The 22,881-nt window shown below is 52.5% G+C and overlaps 1 protein-coding gene across 2 annotated transcripts in view; it reads right to left on the bottom strand.

Annotated features, from left to right (window-relative positions):
- Nucleotides 1-597: 597 nt before the first annotated feature.
- ELAVL1 (ELAV like RNA binding protein 1) overlaps nt 598-22,881 on the bottom strand; it is a 38,593-nt gene continuing 16,309 nt past the window's right edge. Inside the window, exons 3-6 of one of the 2 annotated variants that reach the window (XM_030879552.2) lie at nt 17,411-17,514; nt 13,369-13,522; nt 8,545-8,770; nt 598-5,760 (exon numbers count right to left, since the gene is read on the bottom strand). In XM_030879552.2, coding sequence (XP_030735412.1) covers nt 5,436-5,760; nt 8,545-8,770; nt 13,369-13,522; nt 17,411-17,514 — 809 coding nt within the window. In that variant the 3' untranslated portion in view covers nt 598-5,435. The remainder of the gene's footprint in view (nt 5,761-8,544; nt 8,771-13,368; nt 13,523-17,410; nt 17,515-22,881) is intronic. The other variant, XM_060297220.1, reaches the window with a different exon arrangement.

Genomic DNA, 22,881 nt, shown 5'->3' with positions numbered 1-22,881 from the left:
TCACAGCCGGGGAGGCTGAGGCTCGGAGAGAGTCAGGGGCTTGCCTGCGGTGCACACTGGGGAGGCGGCAGAGTCAGGATTCGAACCTAAAACTCCGACCCTAAGACTCTTATGCTCCGTCCTGCCTCTTGGTGAGTTCGAACTCACCTTCCGTCACCCGAGGAGATTAGTGTCAGAAGACATTTGGAATGGCCAGGGGCTCAGGTGTGGGGAGCAGACAGACAGGCAACACTCAGGGACAAGACAGGAGGCCCAGGAACCTTTGAGCCTGGAGAAGAGGGGTCCCTGGGTCTCCAGGGGGAGGGGGCTGATTTGTGAGTGCGTCCGGGGGAGAGGCCAGCATCTGGGCAGGGGCAGAGGGAGGTGGGGGAGCCAGTCACAGGGCGTGTCCTGGTGCCTTCCTCTCCGTCCTCCAGGCTGGGCTGTCTGAGGGCTCCCTCCTTCCCCACACGGGTCAAGGCCACGGCCTGGCACAGAGCCTGGCGAGGGGCAGCCCACGCTCACCTAGGGAGGAGCAAGTCACCTGTGGCCCTGGCTGGCGCGTCACTCGGCGATGGCTGCTTACGAGTCACACACCATCACCCCTACACCACCGTGTCTCAACGATCCCACTTCATTTATTACCAAAATATCACAGAGGTCCAGTCATAGTTAACATACAGCGTTTAACACAAACCTGATACCTGTGAAAGGAACTAAGTATTCGGACAATCGAGTCGTTTGGAACCGTAACGCCCCAAACCGTTATCACTCCGTACTCCAAAAATACACTTTTGAGAGCTTTGGAAACTGAATTAAAATGTCTACACAGCTATGAACAATTGTTTAATAAAACTTTTTCATGTTTCCATTACATGTAAATATATCAATTTGGCATCTCTATAAAAACTCTGAAAATGGTGCAAAAGTTTCATTCTCTTTGAGAAAGCCATTGACAAAAAATATTCACACTTCACTAAAATTTTGAAAAATGGTCTTCTTTCAAAGCTTCTTTATTAATCTGAAATCTTCTGGATTATCAAAATCTAGGTTTGCTTTTTCCTCCTAAAACACTAAAGAACATTTATTCACAAGGATAAAAAGGCAAACTCGGGGAGATGGAAAACTGAGAAGGACTTTTTTTTTCTTCTGAAAAGCAAAAAAAAAAAAAAAAGCCAGAAAAAAAAAAAAGGCAAAAAAAAAAAAGAAAAAAGGCTAGTTACATAAGCATCCTCCAAAGAACACAATGGGATTCATTTTATTGTTGACTTTTGGACAGCAGTGTCATACTTTATTGAAAACAAACCCATGTAAAAACAAAGTTAAAATGAAAAATGGTACCTGAAAAATAAATTATTTTATATAAAACAAATCAATAACTTAAAACACACTAATATACAAAAGGTCTACCCATCTACTGTACAACATGGGAACCAGCTGGGAAAGTGCCCCCCAGAGCAAATCACTGTAAACGGAACGTTACATGGTAAAGAGGTGGCCCCAACCAACAGACAAGCCTTCTCTCCTGGTGGAAGTGAAACAGTCCTACCGAGTCGCAGCAAACCACCGGTCAGCCTATCTTCGGTCCTCACGGGGACTTACAAGGAGTCATTTATTTATTTATTTAAACTACCAAGCGGAAAACTGAACTCTGTCACCAAAAGGTTGTGGAAAAATACAATCATTAGAAGTCAGAGTCCAATCAAAAGGTGTGGAAATGTGAACCCTGCCGGGGGTCCTACCACTAGCTACCGTAGGACTGTCCATTCTCGATGCCGCTCCACGGAAAGCACGTGGGGCTTCGGGTGGGGGCCGGGCCTGGGAATCTGATGAGCAGCAGGTGTTTTCCTGAGGAGCTGCCTCAGGGCCCAGGAGGTACCACGGGTCCTGGGAAGATGGGAAGGATTTCAGATGGAGGGTTTGGGGGTTATGGGGAAGAGATGCCCCCAGCAGCTTATTCTCATTCTCTGTGATCCAACCCAGGATGGGTGCGGAAAGCAAGAGAAGTCCGGTCAGGCTGAATCGGATGGGAAATGGGGCAGCTGGGAGACGTGAACTCTGATTTTCAAGGCCAACAGCGAATGGGGTCAGTCCATGGCCCTAGTCTGGAGGCAAACCAGCGATAAGTTATTGCCAGTGAGTGTCTTGGGATTCATCTGTCTGCCTGACCCGGCAGGGCTCCCCTCGAGCTGCCGGCTCCCGAAGGGCCGACTCCCTAAGCAGCGCGGTTCAGACCCTGGGTTTCCAGCACTAACACCAAGTGCAGACTCTCGGAGGTTAAGGCAGCTGCCCTTGGCAAGGGAAAGACTCACTCTTCGGGGGACAAAGAAGGTGAAACCCACCCGGCGCCACCTGCCCGTGGGCTGAGCCCAGCTCCTCCGTTATTCTGGCAAGAGGGTGGTCGTGGTGGCCGGGGGATCACAGTCACAGGACGCGTGACCAGAGGCACAGCCAGTGCAGAAAATCACAGCTTGCCATATCACATCGAAAAGCTAAAAAGAAAGGCAGCGCCACGGGGTAATAAACAATGAATAACTCAACTGGAACCAGGTTCACAAATCTGGAGCTGCTTAGCGAACAACTCTGAGGGGAAGTTACATAGGCCAAAAGAGAATTCAATCGATTCAATCAAAAGAGAATTCTTTGGTATTTATGTACCAAACCAAAGTTTCAATAAATTAACATCATCTACTCTTAACTTTTTCATCAAAATTCCCAAATAAAAGGAGAGCACTCATTTTACGAAATACAAGTAAGATAGATCTATGTAAAAAAAAAAAAACACAACTTTTTTTTAAACACAGTTTCTTTTGGATTGTAACTTTAAAAAAAATGGCATCTTCCTTTTGCAAACAGGCCTAGAGAGAAGATGTAATGAACTTTTTGGACACAGGGCCAGCGTCTGGCACTTCCATGGGAGTGACAATTACTTTTCAGGAGTAAAACATGTCAAAGGCAAAATCCTCCCGCACGCTCACAGATTAAAACTCCCGAAGAAGCACATTGGGGTTTTCAGCCAGAAGGATGTTCAAAGAGTGGGGACCACGTAAAACGAGAATTTTACTGAGAAACTTCAGGCAACTCTCAAAGGTCCGTATGCGCTTCACGTTTCCTGTTCGTCTGTGCCAGCACCAGGATAATCAGTGTGGTTCCAATAAAATAGAGGGGAGGAAATCAGCTGCGGTGCTGGCTGTGAGCCCGTCACTTCGCAGTTTAGGCCTCTGACAGAATTCTCGTAGGAAATGGAACACTAGTGCAGGCTGGCAGGATGGTGTGTCAGCGAGGAGACTCAAGGGTCACTCTCAGGACTGGGAAGCTCATCTTCACTGAGATGTTGGCCCGAGGCTAGCACAACCTACACGGCATGTTTTTCCAGGAAAACATCCCAGTCCCGGGGTGCAGAGCGCTCTGGGGCACACGCAGCAGGGACCCTCTTTGCATCAAATCTGGGCAAACGGGCCTTGGTTCCAGGAAGAGGCACACAAGCTAGCTTTGACTTAGAATCTGGAAAATTCTGCTGCAGAGAGGAGGCCCTCCATGGCACTTGGCCACTTTATAAGACAAGGCTTCAAGGTATGAACTTGGCCCTTTGTGGGAGAAGAAGAGGGCAACATGGGAAATTCAGGAGGATCACGCAAGCAGCTGGCAGCCCCTCAGTGAAGTATGAGGGAAGCAGTGGGGGCGGGGGGGGGGACGGGCAGCCTCAAACGGTCCAGGGGTTGCTCAGAACACAGACCCGCTCTGGAGAACGCTGTGCCTACTGCCCAATGTCTTCCACTTAAATAAATAGATAGATAGATAGATAAATAAATAATGTCGCAATTTCATGACATCAATAACTAAAAAGCAGCTTACTGTTACATGTTTTAGTCTCGTGTCAAGGTTAAAAACTGCTGGTACTAAGTTATTGTGTTTTTGATTCTCTTGCACACTGGTTATTTATAAAAATCAGATCACGCTCCTGAGGAGTTGCCCGGAGATCGGGCCCTGCCTATTTACTTCTCAGGCCCTCTCTTAGACTCTCCCTGCCGGCTCCCCATTTAAAAAAAACACCATCTGTGATGGCACAATCCTAACGTCACAGATTTGTAAATGCTTTGTCTTGAGGCAAGTATGTTTGTTTCTTAAGATCTTATAAATCCTCCCTGAATGCTGGGCTGTCTGTACCTTACCTAGCCAAAAAGAAAGAAAAGGTAAAATAAAAAACAAAACAAAATTCGAGCAAAACAAAATCAAATTTAATGGTCTTAAATGCAAAAGTAAAAACAAACGAAAAACACAAAAAAGCAAAAGAAAATTAACAGAACAGAACAACCCAAAATGTCAAGGCAGTTATGAAGAGAACTTTGAAGGTTAATCTTTAAAACTACAAATCAAAGGGTTTTTTTTCTTTTTTTTTCTTTTTTCTTTTTTTTTTTTTTGTTAATAGGTAACTGGCAGGAAGTAAGTACTTTTCTGCTGAGTGTTCATAGGAAAGCAAAGTTTCAAAACAAAATCCGACTAAAATAGAAAAAAGCCTAGCGCTCACGAGAAGGGATGCGAGAAATACAATGCTCAAATGTTTCTGTGTCATTAAAAAATAGAGCTATTTTACGCACTGGGGCCATGTTCAATGCTCTTGAAAACTGGAGAGATGATTGTGAACAACAGTATCTGATGTGTGGAGGCACCATGCATGCAATGTGTGGACAGGAATCGGGATGTCAGAGGAGCAACACGTCTTCAGGCGTGCCTGGAGCTGAGATCTGACTCTGGAATATACTGGAGTTTCCCTGAAACTCTTTGGTCCGTTCCCATTGGCGCCTGGGCTTAGGAAACCCACTCGTGTCCTCGGCAGAGCCTGGCCCGGCCTGGTGTGTGGCCCCCCTCCCCGCTTGCGGCCCACGGCAGACGGGCCCGCTGCCACTGCCGGGGCCAATCGGCTGAGTGAGCAGGAGGTGGCAATGGGACCTGCTTGGGAAAGCAATTTCCTGTCAACCAAAGCAGAAATCGCTTAAAATGTTGAAGCGGTTGAGAAACGCACACAAGGCATCTGTCTAACATCTTTAGTTTAAAAACTAAAACTAAAAGGTCATTTCTTTTTGTTTGTTTGTTTCTATCCAGTTTGTGGAGACATCGAATGAAACGCGTGTTAGACAGTCTCAGAAGTTAAAGCATGCTTCAGTTTCACCACCATCCCGAAGGACTGGTTAGTCAATGCAGTCTACTTAGATTTCTGTTTAATATATATTTTAAAGGAAATAACTTAAGAAACTTAAAATTGGTCTAACATTGTGGGATTTCAAACATTTGAACATGTCGGTTGCATCCCAGAGTATAAAAACCTTTTCACTTCTCATTTAGACTAAGACAAACACTTGTGAAAATTGGCGCAAAATGAGTTGTACACTAACAAAAAAGTTTCAACTTCTTCACTCTTAATTATCTATTCCGTACAAAAAAAAAGCATGAGCGAGTTATTTGTGGGACTTGTTGGTTTTGAAGGAAACCTGTAAGATTTTGTCCCCCAGGCGGTAGCCGTTCAGACTTGCTATGGCCATCGCGGCTTCTTCATAGTTTGTCATGGTCACAAAACCAAAGCCTTTGCACTTGTTGGTGTTGAAGTCGCGAATCACTTTCACATTGGTAACTGCACCAAAGGGGCCAAACATCTGCCAGAGGATTCCCTCATCGGCATCTTGACCAAGGTTGTAGATGAAGATGCACCAGCCCGAAGAAGCGTTGCCTGGGACATTGACACCAGAAAGCCCACTCATGTGATCTACACCCATAGGGGAGAACCTAGCAAACAGAGAGCACAGCATTCAGGTCAAGGTCAGTGCGGGCCAGCGAGCTGCACGCAGCCCACGTGAGGCGCTCGGGCTGACACACCCCACTCAGTCAAAATCAGGACTTTTCAACTGAGAGGAACTCAATATGGGGGCAGAGGGAGGGCATGGGCTCCCTGCTCTGTAGGGAGTCGACTCTGAGGAGAGACGTTTGCTGCCTGCAGGGGGTCAGGCCTCAGAGCTACGGCCTCTAGTGGCCTCTGACCAGCCGCTCCCTCCACCCCTCCCACCTTGGTGGGGTGGTCCTGTTTAGTCACACCCGTACTTCCCACATTTTAAGTGATGGAAGCTTCTCCACATCCTCCGAGGTGCTGTTACACCCCCAGCTCTCCCTGGAGGAAACCGTTCCTCATCCTGTGCCTGTGTCTGTATGTGTGTTTGCGGGGGTATGGTGGGGGTGGGGGTGGGGAGAGGGCTGAATTTTTTTCTTTCTCTGAATTTCATACCCCATTCCCACCCACATCAGCACCCTCACTCTCCGAGGGTTCACATCCGAGCGGTGCCTACATATAGCACACTCCCTGAAGGGCCACTGCCGGCAGGGCACAGCTCCGGACACCCTTCTGCTGCTGGCTCTTAACAGCCCAGAAGGGCCAGGGCTGTGAACTGTAAGTCCACCAAGCTTTACCAAAAATGTGGAGCTCCTTTCTAAAGCACCACTTTTAGTCACATCAGAAATAAGCCTTCTACAAGTCGTGGGCAATAAGGATTAAGGGAGATGACAAGATTGTTACTGAAGCCACGTGGCCCTTGAGATGTTTCACAAGCTCAAAAGTAACTGTTGGAGGATCAATTTAAGAATATTTGAGCACGATACAGCATCTCTGAAGCCACACAATGCAACTGGCGAAGTATTACCTGCTCCAAAATAAAATCAGGTTCGAGTTGTGGGTCTGATCCAGGGGTGAGTGGGGGTGCCTTCAAGTGTCACTAAACAGATTCACGCACTCAGCACACATGGGAGAAGAGTGGCCAGCCCTCGAGGTGCAGACCACTGACACAACGGTGATCGCTGATGCAGGTACAGAAGAATCAAGGCACACTGTGGGCCATGGTTTTGAATTTGCGAGAATAATTTTAAACAGCCCGTACCAAATGTCTGAATTGGTTAGATGACTCAGGAGGCTTGTTAGTGGTGAGACCACAGCATCACTGAAATGGGGGTGGGAAAAGGCACCCAAGTATCTGTATGAGCTGCTTCTCAGTGAGAAATGGAAAGACATTCTGACTTTTAGAAGGACCTCCTTTTCTCCAAGTTTTGTAGGACACGGCGGACCCGTTATCACAGTTAACTACATCTTGAGATAGATGTTATACTGAAAATAATCGGAGGTAATAGTTTACTGTCTTTTATTGACATGATTCTCATTCATTCTTGTGAGTTTTCTCCTGCTAGTTGGAGCTGATCTGTTTCATCTCAACTGTCATGAAACCCACCCCCATTCTTTCCTCTGATGGTACAAGAGGAGAACTGACTCCTCCTTGACTTGGGGACTTTTCCCAACGTGATAAGAACGGACTGCAAACCCTCTCCTCTTCTGGGTCTTCTTTCTTCTCCTTCTTATCTTAGTTGGCCTTCTGGTGGCGAACCTTCCCGCCCGCCCCTTCCTTCTGTCCATCTCTGGACGTCACGGTCCCTCTCCTGCCTGGCCCCTTCTGCACCTCCCATTTCTCCTTTCTCTTCTCCTCCAAGCTTCCTGGTTTTCCAGAGTTTCTGGGTAACTCACTGAACTTGGCTATCTATACATCCCACCCGATCACCAGTGAGGTCGACCGTGCTGACGTTCAAAACTGGATTTAGCTCACTTCTGTCCAAAGACGCTTCCCCTGCTTTGCCTTTAAACCAGAAGAGCCAACGAAGGAAGGCCAGCTTTGGAACCTGAGCTGAGTTGAGAACACTGGATTACTGGACTGTGAAAATAAGACCTTGAAAAACAGCATCTGTGGAAATGAGCGGGGTGTTACCCAACCTCACTGCTTAAAACAAAGACGGGAACCCTGAAAAGTCGCAGAGAGAAATCCTTAACATACCTGAGATTAGCCCTCATGCCACTTCTCAAAACTGGGAGAAGTGGGATCTCAGCTGTTCGTGAGGCAGTAACACACCTGATTTCAGAGTCCAAGTTACTGACTCTGCTTGTCTCTGTTCTGCTAGATCCTGGCGACTAGAATCATTTTATATGGAAAGACTAAGGAAGGTGGGAAAACAGTTCACCTCTAGGATGCGGCTTTTAAACAGAAGGCATATAATAATATTTCGACACCAAATGACTCCACAAGGTAGATGTATGAGAAAGGTTTGCCTTAGGACTGCTGATCAAATGTCTAAAACCTGTTTAAAACTCTGGAAGAACGGCTCTTGCCTAAGCACCCCTAAAGCTGCATCTTTTCTCTCCCAAATACGGGATGATCTTTTAAACTCATAGGTCTACTCACATATCACTAGAAACTGTGGGCTGCAGCGCTATGCACTCACTCTCCTGGGAGCTGGTTGGAGCTGCACTACCTTTTTCATTCTAGTTAAAGACAACACTTGGATGGAAATAAACAGCTTCCATACAGATACCTTTCTGATGCAGGTGGGGGACATGGAGACATGAAATGGCCGTGAGCGCGACTTTCTGATGTGATCAGCCCAGAGGTTTCCACTGCACATAGTCACCCAACCAGCAGGGCTCCGCGCAGCCAGAAGGGGCCCGAGTGGCCGTGGTGGGAAGAGCGCGTCCTCCTGACCCACCTGAATCTCTGCGCCTGGTGATGAACGGGGCCTCCGAACCGCCTAGCTGGCGAGTGGTACAGCTGGGAGAGCAGCGCCACGTTTTTGTTCTGGTTGGGATTGGCTGCAAACTTCACTGTAATGGGCTCGGAGGAACCTGGGGGTTTATGACCATTGAAACTGGTAATTGCCTCTTCTGCTTCCGACCGTTTGTCAAACCGGATAAACGCAACCCCTCTGGACAAACCTTTTTAACAAACCAACAAAAATGGAGTTAGGGGAAAAACTGCAAGGATTTTTAAAACTGAAAAGCAAAAGTCAAGTCAGTCAGGCTACTGTGGTTCAAAACTGGATGCTTGGTTAATGAGATAAACAAAAATTAAACCTAAATATGGAAACATGAACAAATTAAAAAAAACAAACAATAACTAATAAAAGATTAAGGTTTCAGACTTTCTTCTGAGTTGAAGCAACGACTCCACAGCCTCAGTGCCAAAAGATACTTTGGTGAAAGGAGTCTCAAATAAGACACCCCAGACCTCTTTCTTAAAAGAAGCCACATTAGAAGAGATTATGTCCTCCATCACCATTGCGATGCCAGGTGCCCACCGCAGTGTGGGTGCACGGTGTGCTGAGGGGTAGGTGGGTGACAAGGAATTGTCCCTGGGCTCCGGGAGCTCCCTCCCATGGCCTTCCCGGCCATCTGGCCACATACCCCAGCTGGGCCTTTGCAGCATGTCGCCTCCTGGGCCGGCCTGACCGAATCCCTGTTTGCTCGGTGCCTGGCTCAGCCTCCTGCATCCCTCAAGGGCGTAGAATCCTAGTAACCAAGCTGAACCCTGATGACTCTTTCCTGCCACCAACACCTCACTCACCTCTTGGATATTCCACTGTAAGGTCCCTGGACCTCCTGTGGGCCGCAAATTGCCCTCAGAATCAAGTGAGGCCACGCATTCTTTTCCCAGAAAACTGCCGACAATGGTGCTGACTCACCCACCCACAGACTCCCCAGCAGCTGAAGAGTCCCCGTCTTGCGCCCGTTCACCGCCGCCTCAAGCTGCCTTGGGAGAACACCTTCTCTTGCCACGTGGACTGAGCCACCAAAGGCAAGTCCTGGGCCTGCTGTAACCCCACCCTCAACAGAGCAAGGACATGGCCCGGGGCCAGGCTACCCGAGTCCCAGGCCCAACTGCTGAAGGCAGGGTCAGCGTAGTCTGGCACAAGTGTGGGACCTGAACAAACCAGATGGGAGGGGCTCAGTCACCCTCTAGCCCCTTGAAGAACTCGAGGAATGGAGTGGGGCTGAGGTGAGGGAACGTGGAGCCGCGGAAGAGAACTGGCTCCTTCTCCTGGGGAGAAGAAACAGGGGTCAAGAGTGAAGGTCGAAGTGTACTGGTGACGGCCAGGGCCAGCCTGGGGGTGACGGGCCTGGGCTGGAGGCACCGTGTGCCCTGGTAGGGGAGGCTGAGGCAGACAGCCGTAAGACACAATTTCTCCTCTAGACAAAGGCCTTTAGCATGTGGTGAGTGACGACCATCAGAGCAGAAGAGCCCAGGGCCTCGGGCCACCGGCTAAGTGAGCGTGAGGAACGTCCCCCAGTCAGCTCCCACATCCCGGCACCTTTCCTCGCCATCTCCCGCAGGGTCCCACCCATCGTCCCCACGATGGGCAACAAGGTGTGGGCATCCCCAGCTGCCCCAAGGCCGCGGAGGGGCCTGGGAGATTCGGGCACACCAGGCTGGTGCGGAGATGACAAGTGTCACTGCAAGGCGCGGTCGTCCCCTTGGGGCCTAGAATCCCAAGCTCTGTCCTGACTTGGATGCAACACCGTGGGCCCCCTGTGAACAAGCAGACAGTAGTCAGGGGCCCTCGGGCAGGGGCTCTTTCTTTACAACAGGAGCGTCCTGTGGATGCCCTCCGCCAAGTCCTAAAGCACACACCCCAACTCTCCAACTGGGAAACTCTCCCTTCTTGGGCGCCCCCAGCACAGCGGCTCCTCATGGCCTCAGGGCTGCCCCTGCATTGGTTCCATCACTATTTAAGTATAAATTTAAAATTGACACAGCCAGAGATGCTCACTGAATTAGTGAAATCAGACCCAGCAATTCACACGTGTGCCAGGAAAATTCTAGAGCCTGAGCCCACTTTGAAATTTCGGTTCAGAAGGAACACCTGAAAACATGTACTTGGCATACACTGTTTTTATTTACTCTTAAACGGCACGAACGACAGCTTAGACAGATGGGAACCCGAACGAAATCTAACTGCAGGCAAATCCCACTGGAAGCTGTGGTTGGCTGGCTGCTACAGAAAGCTGTCTGCAGGATACGGTTCCACTCTATTTATAAAGACCTTGCAATCAAGCAGACAGAGTGTGTACGCGCAAGTGTGGTTTCCCTGTTTGGTTTTGCAAAATGACTATCAAATGAAAACTGCCCGAGTAAAATGAAGAAAACCTGAGAAAGAGAGAGAATGTTACTTAAACTGAGGGAATATAAACTCACTCAATGATTGGATGAATGTACACTTTTTGAAGATGACTGGATTTTTTTTTCCTATAGCGTTTTTAGGATTAAGAGCAGAGACCAATAAATGGTACGATCTCCAGATGAGTCAACTATGAAGTTCACAATTAAAATGTATAAAGAAGCAAAGACATTCTCTGAAAAAGTTCTGTCAGCTCAGGAGATTAAGGTTTTTTAAGAGAGCTTCTGTTTCTTTAAAAAGCACGTCATACGAAGGAGACTTGACACACAAACTTGCTTGCCCCGCTATTCTCTGCCCCAGCCGCCGGGGCTCCATGGGGTCCCAGCAGAGGAGCCCTGCATGGTGGCCTCCTCCGGAGCAGAGGGAAGGAAGGGGAGCCCACAGTCCCGGGGGCTCACCTTTCTACTCTCCAATTCGACACGCAGCCTAGGGGAGGGCTGTGGAGAGGGAGGAGCCCCGGGGGCTCCCTCGCGGCTTCCATCCCCCCCGCCCTCTCGCAAAGCTCCTGAACACAGACAGAGGTGTGGGGTAGGGACCCTGTCCTCTCGCCTAAGTGGCAGAAGCTGGTGGGGAGGCCTGAGGGCACAACCCTGAGGTGCCCCCAAACTCTAGGAGACACCAACTTTGCAGAGGGAAAGGAGGCAAAGTCCCAGCAAAGGGGTGAGGGAACTGTCTGCAGGAGAGACCTCCCTCAGGATGATGCAGACAAAAGCTACGTGGCAGGGGGTGCGTTCTCGAGGTGGGTGGACTCCAACTTGAGAGCTGGGCCCTGCTCAGCGGTGCTGGGCTGGACAGAGACGAGCAGAGGCACAGCAGTCCGTACAGGATCAGGAAAAGCAGGGCCACAGAGGCAGAATACGGGCCAGCACCGTCATCCCTGCCAGGTCTCCAGGTGGCCCACTCAGGCACTTCTGTGCAGGTGGGGCTGGGGATAAATACATGTGCTGACCAGCCGACGGGATCACTCTTTCAACTGGCATTTGAAGATAAGTAAGGGGAACTTTAGGGACCACGGGAAGCTCTTCTGGCACAGAACAGGGGTTTACACCAAGTACACGGCATCTTTACCTCATGCCCATCCCCCGGCCTAGAGCCGAGGGGCAGAAAGAAGGAGGCCGGGTGGGTGGAGTCTATGTCCCTCCAGCAGAGCCTGCGGTCCAGAAGCCCCTTCTCCTCCTCAGGCCCCTGGGAGACTCGAGCTGTCCACTCGTCTCCAGGCCGGGCCCCAGCCCAGGACTGCAGCCTGGGCAGCAGGTAGGGCCAGCCCATGCCAAAACGAGCTTCCACAGCTGGGACAGGACAAGGGAGTGCAGGTGACAAGACTGTGGGCCCCAGAGCACACAGCTTAGGGGGGATGTGGGAAAACACGCATGCACCTCCACCCCCATCTGTCATGGGCCAGGATACCCTGCCCACCTGCTCTCTGTGTGGCCCTGCAGCCTCCCGGGGGAGGTCACCTCAGAGCCACGACTGCTCTGGCCCGACCACCCAGTGTGTGTCTGACTACCTCAGCCAAGGGGGTGGTGAACACGCTCTGTGCTGGAAGAACATAAAAACCAACCGCAGACAATTCCACTGGCTTCGCTGAGCTCCCTGAGCAGTAAACTTTTTTGCTAGTTGGTCAGTAAATTCCCACTCCTGCTGAGAACAGAGATGAAGGGACCTAAAGCAGGGCGGCCTGAGTTCGCTGCTCCCCAGACGGAGCCACACACAGGGCTGGGCGGGGCCGGCCCGACCCCAGTGGGGCAGGTGGCCGCAGTGAGGGGCTGCTTCCGGGGTACGCAGGGCTCAGCTTGGCGGTGCCTTACTGCTTTATGCAAAGCCCATCGCCCAAGCTGCTCGTGTCCTGAACTGAGACGACCCGAGAGTGGCTGGCAAAGTGGCCAGGACTGCCTGAGAGAGGAAGTCACTGCCTTTGAGCTCTGAGCTTTGAATGTGCTACCCAAGGTGGGAGCGGCATCCAAGTCATGAAGACTGAAGAAGAGCTCCTCAGAAACAGTCACCCTTGGAGCTCTGGGGTAATGAAAGGTGGGGACTCTGGACCTCAGCTAAAGACTGTCTCACGCAGCACACCACTGCCTGCAGGAAGAACGGCAACATTCGTAGTCCAGGCTAGGACGTGTGGGTGCCTGTAGAAAGTGCCAGAATCTCTTGGTGTTTTCACCATAACAGGCTTTTATGTCAGGGCTGCTTTTATGCCACTTAACCTCCCCAGCCTCATTAAACAAAAGCCAACGTCTTCTCATTTTGATTCTGTCCTCATTGGTGGAATAACTAATGACAGCGATCTGTCTTCCCTAGGAGACCCAGCCCCTGCCTGGAGGAAAACCTCGCCGTATCCTGGGCCACCCGCCGTACCTGTGGTCTGATCCACGAGGACCCGGGAGTTGATGATCCGCCCGAACCGAGAGAACATGTCCTCCACATCCTTCTGGGTCATGTTCCTCGGAAGTCCGCTGATGTACAAGTTGGCATCTTTGATGACCTCTGAGCTCGGGCGAGCGTACGACACCTTGAAAACAAAACCACTCACTGGCATTAGGGCAGATGTGTGGTCAAAGCATCGAGGGAGGGTGTTAAATTTTCAGGTGAGAAAAAGCCAACCCTATGGAAGGCGGTCACCTGCAGCAGCCCGTGCTGGCAGCTCCCCATGGGCCAGGCAAGGGCCCTCACACACCCTGATGACAAGACATTATCCTTGTTTCACAGTCGAGAGTCTGAGGGTCCATGGCTGTTCGGGGGCAGGGCAGGGAGCCAACCCCGGCTGCCTGTGCTCCTACCGTGGCCTCAGGCCTCTCTGGACAATGAGCAGGGCTGGAAAGGGGACCTGGTCCTGCCTGTGAGGAGCCCAGGGGACAGCGGGCTGGGTGCTCTGGGACTGTGACACCCACCTGACAACAGGCAAGCTCGCCATGGGAGCCCAGTGGGGCCCGAGTGCTGGGGGGTACACACATATTAAATGACCCCATGCTTTTTAGGCTTATGTTCTGCAAAGCTGAAGAAAGGCTAAAAGGAGCTTGTGCAGTGGTTTACGTAAAAGGGTGCGTGCGTGTGGGGCTGGTAGCAAGGAGAGGGTCTCTGGCGCTCTCCCAGGTTGGGGCGACAGCTGGGTGGACCCTGCCAGCCAAGGGGGCAGCACAAGGGCAAGACGACAGGTGTGTTCTCACCACAACACTCAGGCCTGCCAGGAAGGGCAAGGGTGTAACTCTACATGCTAAGACCACACACTCACATACACACACCCACCCCTTCATTCATGTGCTCGTTGACTCGCAAACATTTGAGGTGCACCTGGGACATTCCAGAAAAGGAGAAGACAGACGCCACCTTTGCCTGCAAAGCAGAATGCAGTCTAGCGGGAGAGACGGCAGATGGAAGGAGAAACAGCGTGGCGTGGTCAGAGCCCAGCTCCACCCGAAGAGGAGCTGGGCTCATGGAGGTGAGTGTCAGAGGAGAGCGGAATAGAAGTGATGCTGATCGGAAGGATGCCCCAGGGCACCGGGTCCCGTCAGGGGCTGGTGGCCTCCACAGAGCAGTACTGTACAAGCTGACATTCCCTGAAAGCTTCCCTGCACTGCAGCCAGGCCTAAGGCACTCTGGGAACACTTTGGGGCCACCCGATGGTTTGTTCACGACCTGGGGCAGAGGCAGCACTGTCCCCAAGAGGCCACCTTGGCCCCTGGGGCCTCCCCAGGGCCTCCCAGGTGGGCGTGGTCACGCTCCTTGACTACCAGGAAGGACGTTTGCCCCACTTCTGGGCCTCCACTTTCCGGATCTACGTCAACCAGCCCCACAGAACACCCCACTCAGACTCCTGCCAGAGGGGGTCACTCCAACCGTCTGCTGTCCAATTTTATCAAATGCCCCAACGAGGGGCGTCCGATTTCAGGCAGGACAGCTGAAGGAGGGAGGCAGGCCTGCCGGGACTCAGGCTAGTCTGTGCTTTCCCAGGATCAGGCTGGGCCAGTAGGGAGCTGCCTCCCACGACTATCCTGTCTCGTCCCTTGCAGATCTGTCCAGAACAGGTTGCATTTGGGGTCTGCCCTTGGCTTTTGGTGAAGGTCACCGTGGGAAAGAACATTCCCAGATTAGCACCGTGGGAGTGGTGTAGAGGTTGGCACTGACTGTAGTTACAACTGTCCCCTGATAAAGCCCCAGAGAGGCAATACTTTCAAAGCCAACTGCGCTTCAATTCTTTTCAGCACAGGTGTCTCCAAGGACGTTGATGGCCACTGCAGCTTTCCTTTGCTCTTCAGCCACTGTCAAGCTCAGAGTCAAATCAGAATCCAAGAAGACTGCACTAGAGAACCCTCTCGTGGCAGGTGTGTGATGACGCAGCAGGTGTGCCTGGCCCCGCTCTGAGACACTAGGCCCAGAACCCTCTTTTCTAAGTTCCTGGCACCACCTGCTCCTCTGCCTCAATCTGGTCTACTGCCCTATTCTTTTTTTTTTTTTTTCAGTATGTGGGCCTCTCACTGCTGTGGCCTCTCCCATTGCGGAGCACAGGCTCCGGACGCGCAGGCTCAGCCGCCATGGCCCATGGGCCTAGCCGCTCCGCGGCATGTGAGATCCTCCCGGACCGGGGCAAGAACTCGTGTCCCCTGCGTCGGCAGGCGGACTCTCAACCACTGCACCACCAGGGAAGCCCTACTGTCCTATTCTTAGGAAACATTCCTGTGAGAGGTTTTTGAAGAACAAGGAATTTTTGAATTACGTTCCCCCACAAATTCACATGTTGGAGTCCTAACCCTCAGTACCTCAAAATGTGACCTCATTTGAAACAGGATCATTATAGATGCGATTAGTGAAGATGAGGCCAAAGCGGAATAAGATGGCCCCAAATCAATGACTGAGGTCCTTATAAAAAGGGGAAGTTTGGACACAGACATGCACTCAGGGAGAACCCCGTGTGAAGATGAAGGCAGAGACTGGGGTGATGCTTCTATAAGCCGAGGATTGCCCAAGATTCAGTGACCACCAGCTGCCAGAAGAGGGGCACGAAACAGATCCCCCTTCACAGCCCACAGCCCTCCGAAGGCACGCAACCTGCCAACACCTGGATCTTGGACTTCCAGCCCTCAGAACTCGGTGTGAGGAACTGGAAGATGCAAAGGCTCAACAGGATGATCTCATTCCAGTGGCTTCGGGTCGAGGGACACAACTCTGGTGACTCTGGCAGGCATGTGTCTCAGGAATGAGGGCTGACTCGCCAGTCTGCAGGTGAGGGGCAGTGGGCACAGTGCTGAGAGGCTGCTGCAGGAAGCCGGGTCAGGGTCCTGCGTGGGGCGGGGGTAGGAGGCATATTCTACAGGAGGGCTCGGCAGGGACCGATGGTCGGGAAAACCCAAGGTTGGTCCAGGGGTAGGCAGAGCCTGAAGACAGACACTTGGGGTGGGGAGGAGGTGGGGCTCCGGGCTGAGAGAAGGAGGGCGTGGTTAGCAGTGGCAGGTTGAGAGGAGCGTGAAGGTTGGAGAAGCCACCCTGAGGCCTGGAGGACTCGCTGACTTGTCCCAGGAAGCCGCCACACAGCCCTTGAACTGGGAATGACGCTGATGACAGTCTGCCCAAGGGCCTCCCAGCTGGTGCTGCATGGCTCCCTCACTCTCCTAAAGTCGTCATGAACCACCCCCCCAGGACACGGCACCCCTGGGATGCCTACCTCTGCCACACCTGGCTTTCATTGTTTTGTTTATCGTTTGTGCGCACGCACGCGCGCACACACACACAGGCCCAGCCCCACAAGGGTATGGAATTTGTTTTGTTCACTGCGTGGCATATAGTAGGCACTCATAAACATTTGCCAAATGAATGCTGAATGACTGGTGGGAGAAGGATTACACCAGTGATGGAGCAGGAATGGAAGCCTGGGCAGGAGGCGGGAGGGACGATGCTGCTGCTGCCGCTGCCACCACCACAGCAACAACCGGGCGCGAGCAGGACGGCAGGGCAAGCCCAACACCCGCTCAGCATGAGGTCGGGAGCTGCAAGAGGACGGGAGCACCTTGGCCAGTAGAAGAGACCGGTGGGGAGGCCTTCGGAGGAGGCTGCTGTGAGCAAACATACGAGGGACACCGGGGGCCAGGGAGAGGGATGTCCCAGCCTAAGTCCTTCACGGAGACACTCCCGTTGCTGGTGGGGCTGAGGAGGACATGAGCCAGAGGCACAAGGCCTGGGATGGTCACCACCCGACACATCTGACACGCAACGCCTCTCTTCTGAGCAGACAGGAGGCCCCCCAGATGCCCTGGAAAAGCGGCAGGCCTCTAAGGCGCAACTGTGCTAATGGTGCGGTGACGGTGATGTGAAGTAAGGGTTGGGGGGGGTCTCTCACCCAGGCCAGGGCTCAGCACAGACCTCTGTGCAGCCAGGAATGAACGAGATGGTGATTGCAGCTCCTTACCTTAATGGTTTTTGACTGGAGCCGCAGGCCGTTCAGCGTGTTTATCGCTCTCTCTGCATCCTTTGCAGTCACGTAGTTCACAAAGCCGTAGCCCAAGCTGTGTCCTGTGTGGGAGAACACAGGGACATGGGTGAGCCGCTGAGAGCCAGTGGGTGAGTGAGACAGAGAGATGGGGAGGATGAACAGGACTATGTCCGGCTGGGCTCAAAAGGACAAGAGCAGAGAGAAGACCGAGAGAGAACGCTAAGAGCCAAGGCCTCTGGGAAGGTGGGAGTTAGAGATCAATGGTTACAATCTATATTGATGGTTTATTTGTTACACTCCCTTGGCCAACCTGTACATTTTCTGCAAGGAACAAATTTACAAAATGTTACTTTTTAAAAAAAAGTTTATTTAAAGAGAAACACTGTGTTACTAAGAGCATCCTAGGGAACCCATCACCAAAGCAGTGACAAGGAGCCGTCCCACTGGTGCCGGCCGCTCTGTGTGGCTCCGCGGGGGACTGCGTTGGGGGGGTGAGGAGGAGGACAGTCACAGCAGCACACAGGACAGGCTGGTGGGGAGAACCTGACTAAGATCTGTCAGTGTCCAGGCTGTTTTCCACGACTTCCACGCCCAGAGTGGGAAGGCCTGCTGGGCTCTGGCGCCACCCAGTGTCGGTTGCCCTCACTTTCCCAAACCTGCCGCCCAGCTCGGGGAGGAGGAAGGAAGCACCAGGAGAAGCCGGGGGCCCCACCTCCACAGCCCTGGCCAGGTATCCAGAGCCCCCCTGGAAGCAGCTCCCTCGGCAACAGCCTCATTAGCCGAAGCCTGGGGGAGTTGTAAGGCAGGTGCAAACCTGAGTTCTTCCCAAAGAAGTCCAGGGTTACAAGCAGGGTGTCCCCACTCCCTCTTGGGGAACTGTTCAGAAGTGGCAGGAGTGACCACCAACTGGATACACAGGAGGGACACGGCACAGGAGAGGGGCTGTGGGTCCCCGGGAGGGTTGGAGTGTTCTACTCTCTGTGGTGGGCAGCTGTGTGCGCCAAGAGGGAAGGCGGGTGAGGAATGAAGGGGAGGCCCTGGTTTCGTCCACTGGATGAGGCCGGTGACTAAAGCGTTAACACACAGTGCTGAGTGCCCACCTCCCCCCTTTCCTTCACTATAAACCAACTGCTCTCAATTCTAGCCGCTTGTTAGAATCACCAGGGCGGCTGCTAAAAACTATCACTGCCCAGGCCAAGTCCCGACCAATGACATCAGAATGGGGGTGAGCGAGGCAGGAGTGGGGACAGTTTCGGTTGTTTGTAAAGCTCCCCAATGATTCCAACTCAGAGCCCAGGTTGAGAACTGTCGCTGGAAGTGCACGACAGGAGCGGGGCTCCCCGTGGTTATGCAGAAGAGCCCCCACTTAACGGGCTGTGATCAGAGCAGGTGCCTGGGGGAAGGCCCTCACTTCCCAAGTTACTGTTTCTCTAATAGGGGCCACAAGCTACGCGGGGTAACGATGCAGCCCCCCCAGGGCCCTCCTCAGCCCAGGACCCAGGACATCGGACAGGCGTCGGGATCCACACTTCCAAGCCCCTTATAGATGATCCTGCCCCCTAGAGGCAGCGGGCCTGCTGCAGTCAGTGCCTTGAAAGCAGGTCAGCTGCTGCCCCCTCCCACTTTAGGGGCGATGGAAGACCAGCCCTGAATGAGGGGGGTCTGAGGTCTGGTGGGGGAGCAGGGGGGTGGTGCTCAGGCACAAGCCCGGTCAGTGCGTGGATCCTGTACAGGCTGCTGGGGCTTGAGGAGGGCGAGGCCTGCCAGGGTCAGGAGTGGGGGCAACCAGAGCCCAGGATGGGAGATATGGTGGAGGGCGGAGGGGAGGGAGATGAGGGAAAGAAGGACGGGGACGGAGGATGAATAAACCCTGGGCCTGATCTAGAGATGTATGAGGCCAGCGTCCCCCAGCTCTCACTTCCCTGCACCGTAGGAAGGGCACTGCTTCTCAGCTCTGGTTCTGACTATGCCCGGCACCGGCGTTGCCCTCCCTCCAGAAAGGTTCAAACACCCCAGACTGGCCGACTCAGTGGGTCTGACTGGAGCCTGAGAGGCATTTCTCCCAGTCCCCAGGTGCTGCGGCTGGTCAAGGGCTGGCACCCAGGAGCCGCTGCCCTGGAGAAAGCAAGGCTGTCTCCACAAGGGGCGCTCTGCTGGGTGACCCCTGGGCCAGTGCTCTTGCATTGCCAAACATCTTTCTCTCTCTTTAGACAAGGGTTAAGACTAAGAGACGATTCCATGGCATTTCGCCTTGCTTTCGTGGACCAGAGCAGCCAGACGTAATGTTTTAATCCCTTAGTGTTCCTCACACTGACCTGGGGTGCACAGCTGAGGAAGGTGAGTGCCCCGTGGACGAGGCCCTCCTCTGCAACGTGAGTCCTTTCTCTAAAGGTCCACGGGGCTCAAGGGAAGACATCACTGATGGAGGGAGACTGGGTCTTGGGGGGGGGGGATGAGTGAATTAATTAGGCAATAAATAAGAAGTAGCAAATGTCCCCAAAGGAAAGAAGATGGGCAAAGGACAAGAGTCCTTTTACAAAAGAGGAGTACAAACAGCCAGAAGAGATGAACTTTACTAGAAATGCAAACTGCCACCACGATCAGATGTCATTTTTCACTTAAGAGGTGAGAAACCCTGCCTGGCCCAGGGGATGGCAGGGCCGAGCAGAGGGTGAACCGCAGACCCCTGGAGGGCCAGCTGGCAATAAGGGTCAAGAGCTTTTAGAAACTACACTCTCTCCCCTCTGCGGTTCATTTCTAGGAAGACTTCCTACAGAAATAACCAGTCAGCAAAGATTTGTGCCAGGATATTTATCTCAGCCGGGCTTGTAACTATGGAAAAACAGTTACAACCTGTTGTGAACTCAGAACCTGCATGCAACAGAATACCACGCAACCCCTGTGACCATGAGACAGCTATGTTCAGTGACAGGGAAAAATGTTCACAGGTACAGGAAGAAAAGTTCCCCACACAGCTTGGGAGGTGCGAGCCCATTTTTGTAAAAGCACATGACTGCTCACAACCATAAATATGTAAAGAAAACAGTCTGGACGGACATGAACCAAAAAGCTAACAGTTGTGGAATTATGGGTAACTTAAACTTTTCTTCCTGTTTGTCTCATGTTAAATTTTTTTCTAAAAGGAACAGAGGTGATTTACATTAAGAAAAAAAGTGGTCAGCTGGGTAGGTGTGGAAGGGCATCCCTGCAGCGGGAAGAGTACTGGAGAAATCACAAGAGTGTGACAGCAGGGTGTGTCTGGAAAATGACAAGCAGCTCAGTCTAGCCCAACAGGAGGGTGAATGGGGGGGGTGCAGTGGCTGGGGAAGAGGGGGACAGGGTCTCAAGGAGACTTGGGAGTTACAGGCCAGGGTATGGGCTTTATCCTGACCAGAGGTGCAAAGCAATGAGACAGAAGCTGAGCAATGAGACAGAAGCTGAGCATGTAGGCTGGAGTCTGGGGACCAAGTGGCCAGCATGACGTAATGCAGCAAGGTAGAGCCTGGCTCATGGTCCCACGTGGGCCATATGTCATCTGAGGAGGGGCTAGACACCAGGACAGAGAGCAGGGCAGGGCTGCACAGTAAGGCCAGGTAGTGACTGTGGATGCAACAGGCATCAACAAATGCACGTCTCCCACAGGGGGGCCTGGCTGGCCAGAAACACTCTGAACCTCGAGGCCAGCATGTCAAACATTCTCAGCATCCCAGCCACCACCATGTCCCTGCTTCCTCCTATCACTGGTGCTTGGCCCATGGTAGGCACTCAATAAATATTTGCTGAATGAATGAATGTCTATGTTGATCTGCATTCTCCCCCAATCCCTAGATCTACTCATTCATTCACTCAACAAACACTGACTCTGGCTACATCTGGGAATACAATAGGGTCCTTGCCTCCGAGAACCATAAGGACCTACTGGACCAGAAAGTTCCAACCCCAGTGCAGTGTGGAAACCCACGTTGCAGGTCTGCCTGATTGCTATGGGGACCCAAAGAGCATCTCACGCCGAGTAGATCAGGCCAGGAAAGACATCCTAAAGCAAACGGGGCCCAGGAAGTGAAGGCTTTAAAAGCAGCTGAGTGACAGGGTACATCTGGTATGTTAAAGAGAGATTCCTTTGCCGCAGTTGGGAGAATGGGCTGGAGGGAGCATGGCTGGCCAGTTAAGAGCCTAAAGCAACAGGGCAGGCAGAAGACGACGTGGCCTGGTCTAAGATGGTGGCAGGGGTGATGGAGGAAAAAGGATGGAAGCATCCAGAAGGACCAGTGTCAGGGACACACGTCAAAGGTCATGCTTAGACTTCTGACTGGAGCCACTGAGTGGACAGTGGAGCCATCTGCTAAGATGGGGACCCTGGGAAATAAGCAGTCGGCTTGTGGGAGAGTCAAGGTCAGTTTGGGAAACACTGAGAGGCTGAAGGGCCTAGAAAGTTCTCTCGGGAGAACTTTCTGGTTGAAAGAGAGGTGGCCAAATTGAATGTCCAGCTAAGCTGTGGGTGTGCATCCGCTGACCCGAGGGTTGGCTTAGAAAGAAGAGGAGGCATGGGAATAAGCCGAGGACTGCCTAGGTCAGCGCCTGGGAAGGAGCCGCAAGAGAGACAGAGGGAGGGAGGCCTCAGAGGTAGGAGAAAGCCAGGTTCACGGACCCGAGGGAAGAGGAAGCTTCCAAAAGGAAGAGGCAGAGGAGACGGCTCTGTGATTGGGAGGAGAGGGAGGACATCAGCTGGAGCAGCTCCTCAGTCGGGGGCGATTTGCTCCCCAGGGACATGGCAACATCTGGGAACATTTTTTGGTTTTCACAACTCAGAAGGTGCCCCTGGCATATCTACTGGGTGGAGGCCAGGGATGCCGCTGAACAGCCTGCAATGTACAGGACGGCCCTCCCACAAGAGTTATCTAGTTCCAAACGTCAACAGTGCTCAAGCGGAGAAACTGTGAGCTAGAGGGAGTCCAGGCATCTCTTAAACAGCGCAGAGGCTGGAGCGTGTTTGAATGCTGGCAGGTGATCCTGGAAAGACCCACCAGCAAAGTGGGTACTTGCATAACTTGAGGTTCCTGGGATGCCGAGAAGGGAAGGGATCTAGCGCAGAAGTGAGCCAGCCGTTATTTTCATTGTGAAGTAGGAAGCGGCCATCATGTGAGAGGAAAGGGGGCCTCAGGGGAGAAAATGCGCTGAAGTGGCTGCTGTGGCACAGGGATGCCCATGTTGTGAACTCGGTTGGGGGTTTCATCAGACGGGGTGCCTGTCTGCTGGGGTGCGAGACTCTCTCTGGGGTGGGCACCTGAGACAGGCCAGGAGAAAGCAGCCAGACATAACCAAGTCCGGGGTTTCACCAGAGCGGTGTAATAAAGGACAAAAGGGAATGAGATGTGAGGCCACGGCCCTGGGAACAGCCTCTAATTAGTTTTCACACACCGGTGGCAGGAGGAGAAAAGTGAATGCAG

Source organism: Globicephala melas, chromosome 3, assembly GCF_963455315.2.
Source record: "Globicephala melas chromosome 3, mGloMel1.2, whole genome shotgun sequence".
NCBI classification, from domain to species: domain Eukaryota; kingdom Metazoa; phylum Chordata; class Mammalia; order Artiodactyla; family Delphinidae; genus Globicephala; species Globicephala melas.
Note: the sequence above shows the minus strand (reverse complement) of the source record. Positions and strands in the feature narration are given on the sequence as shown.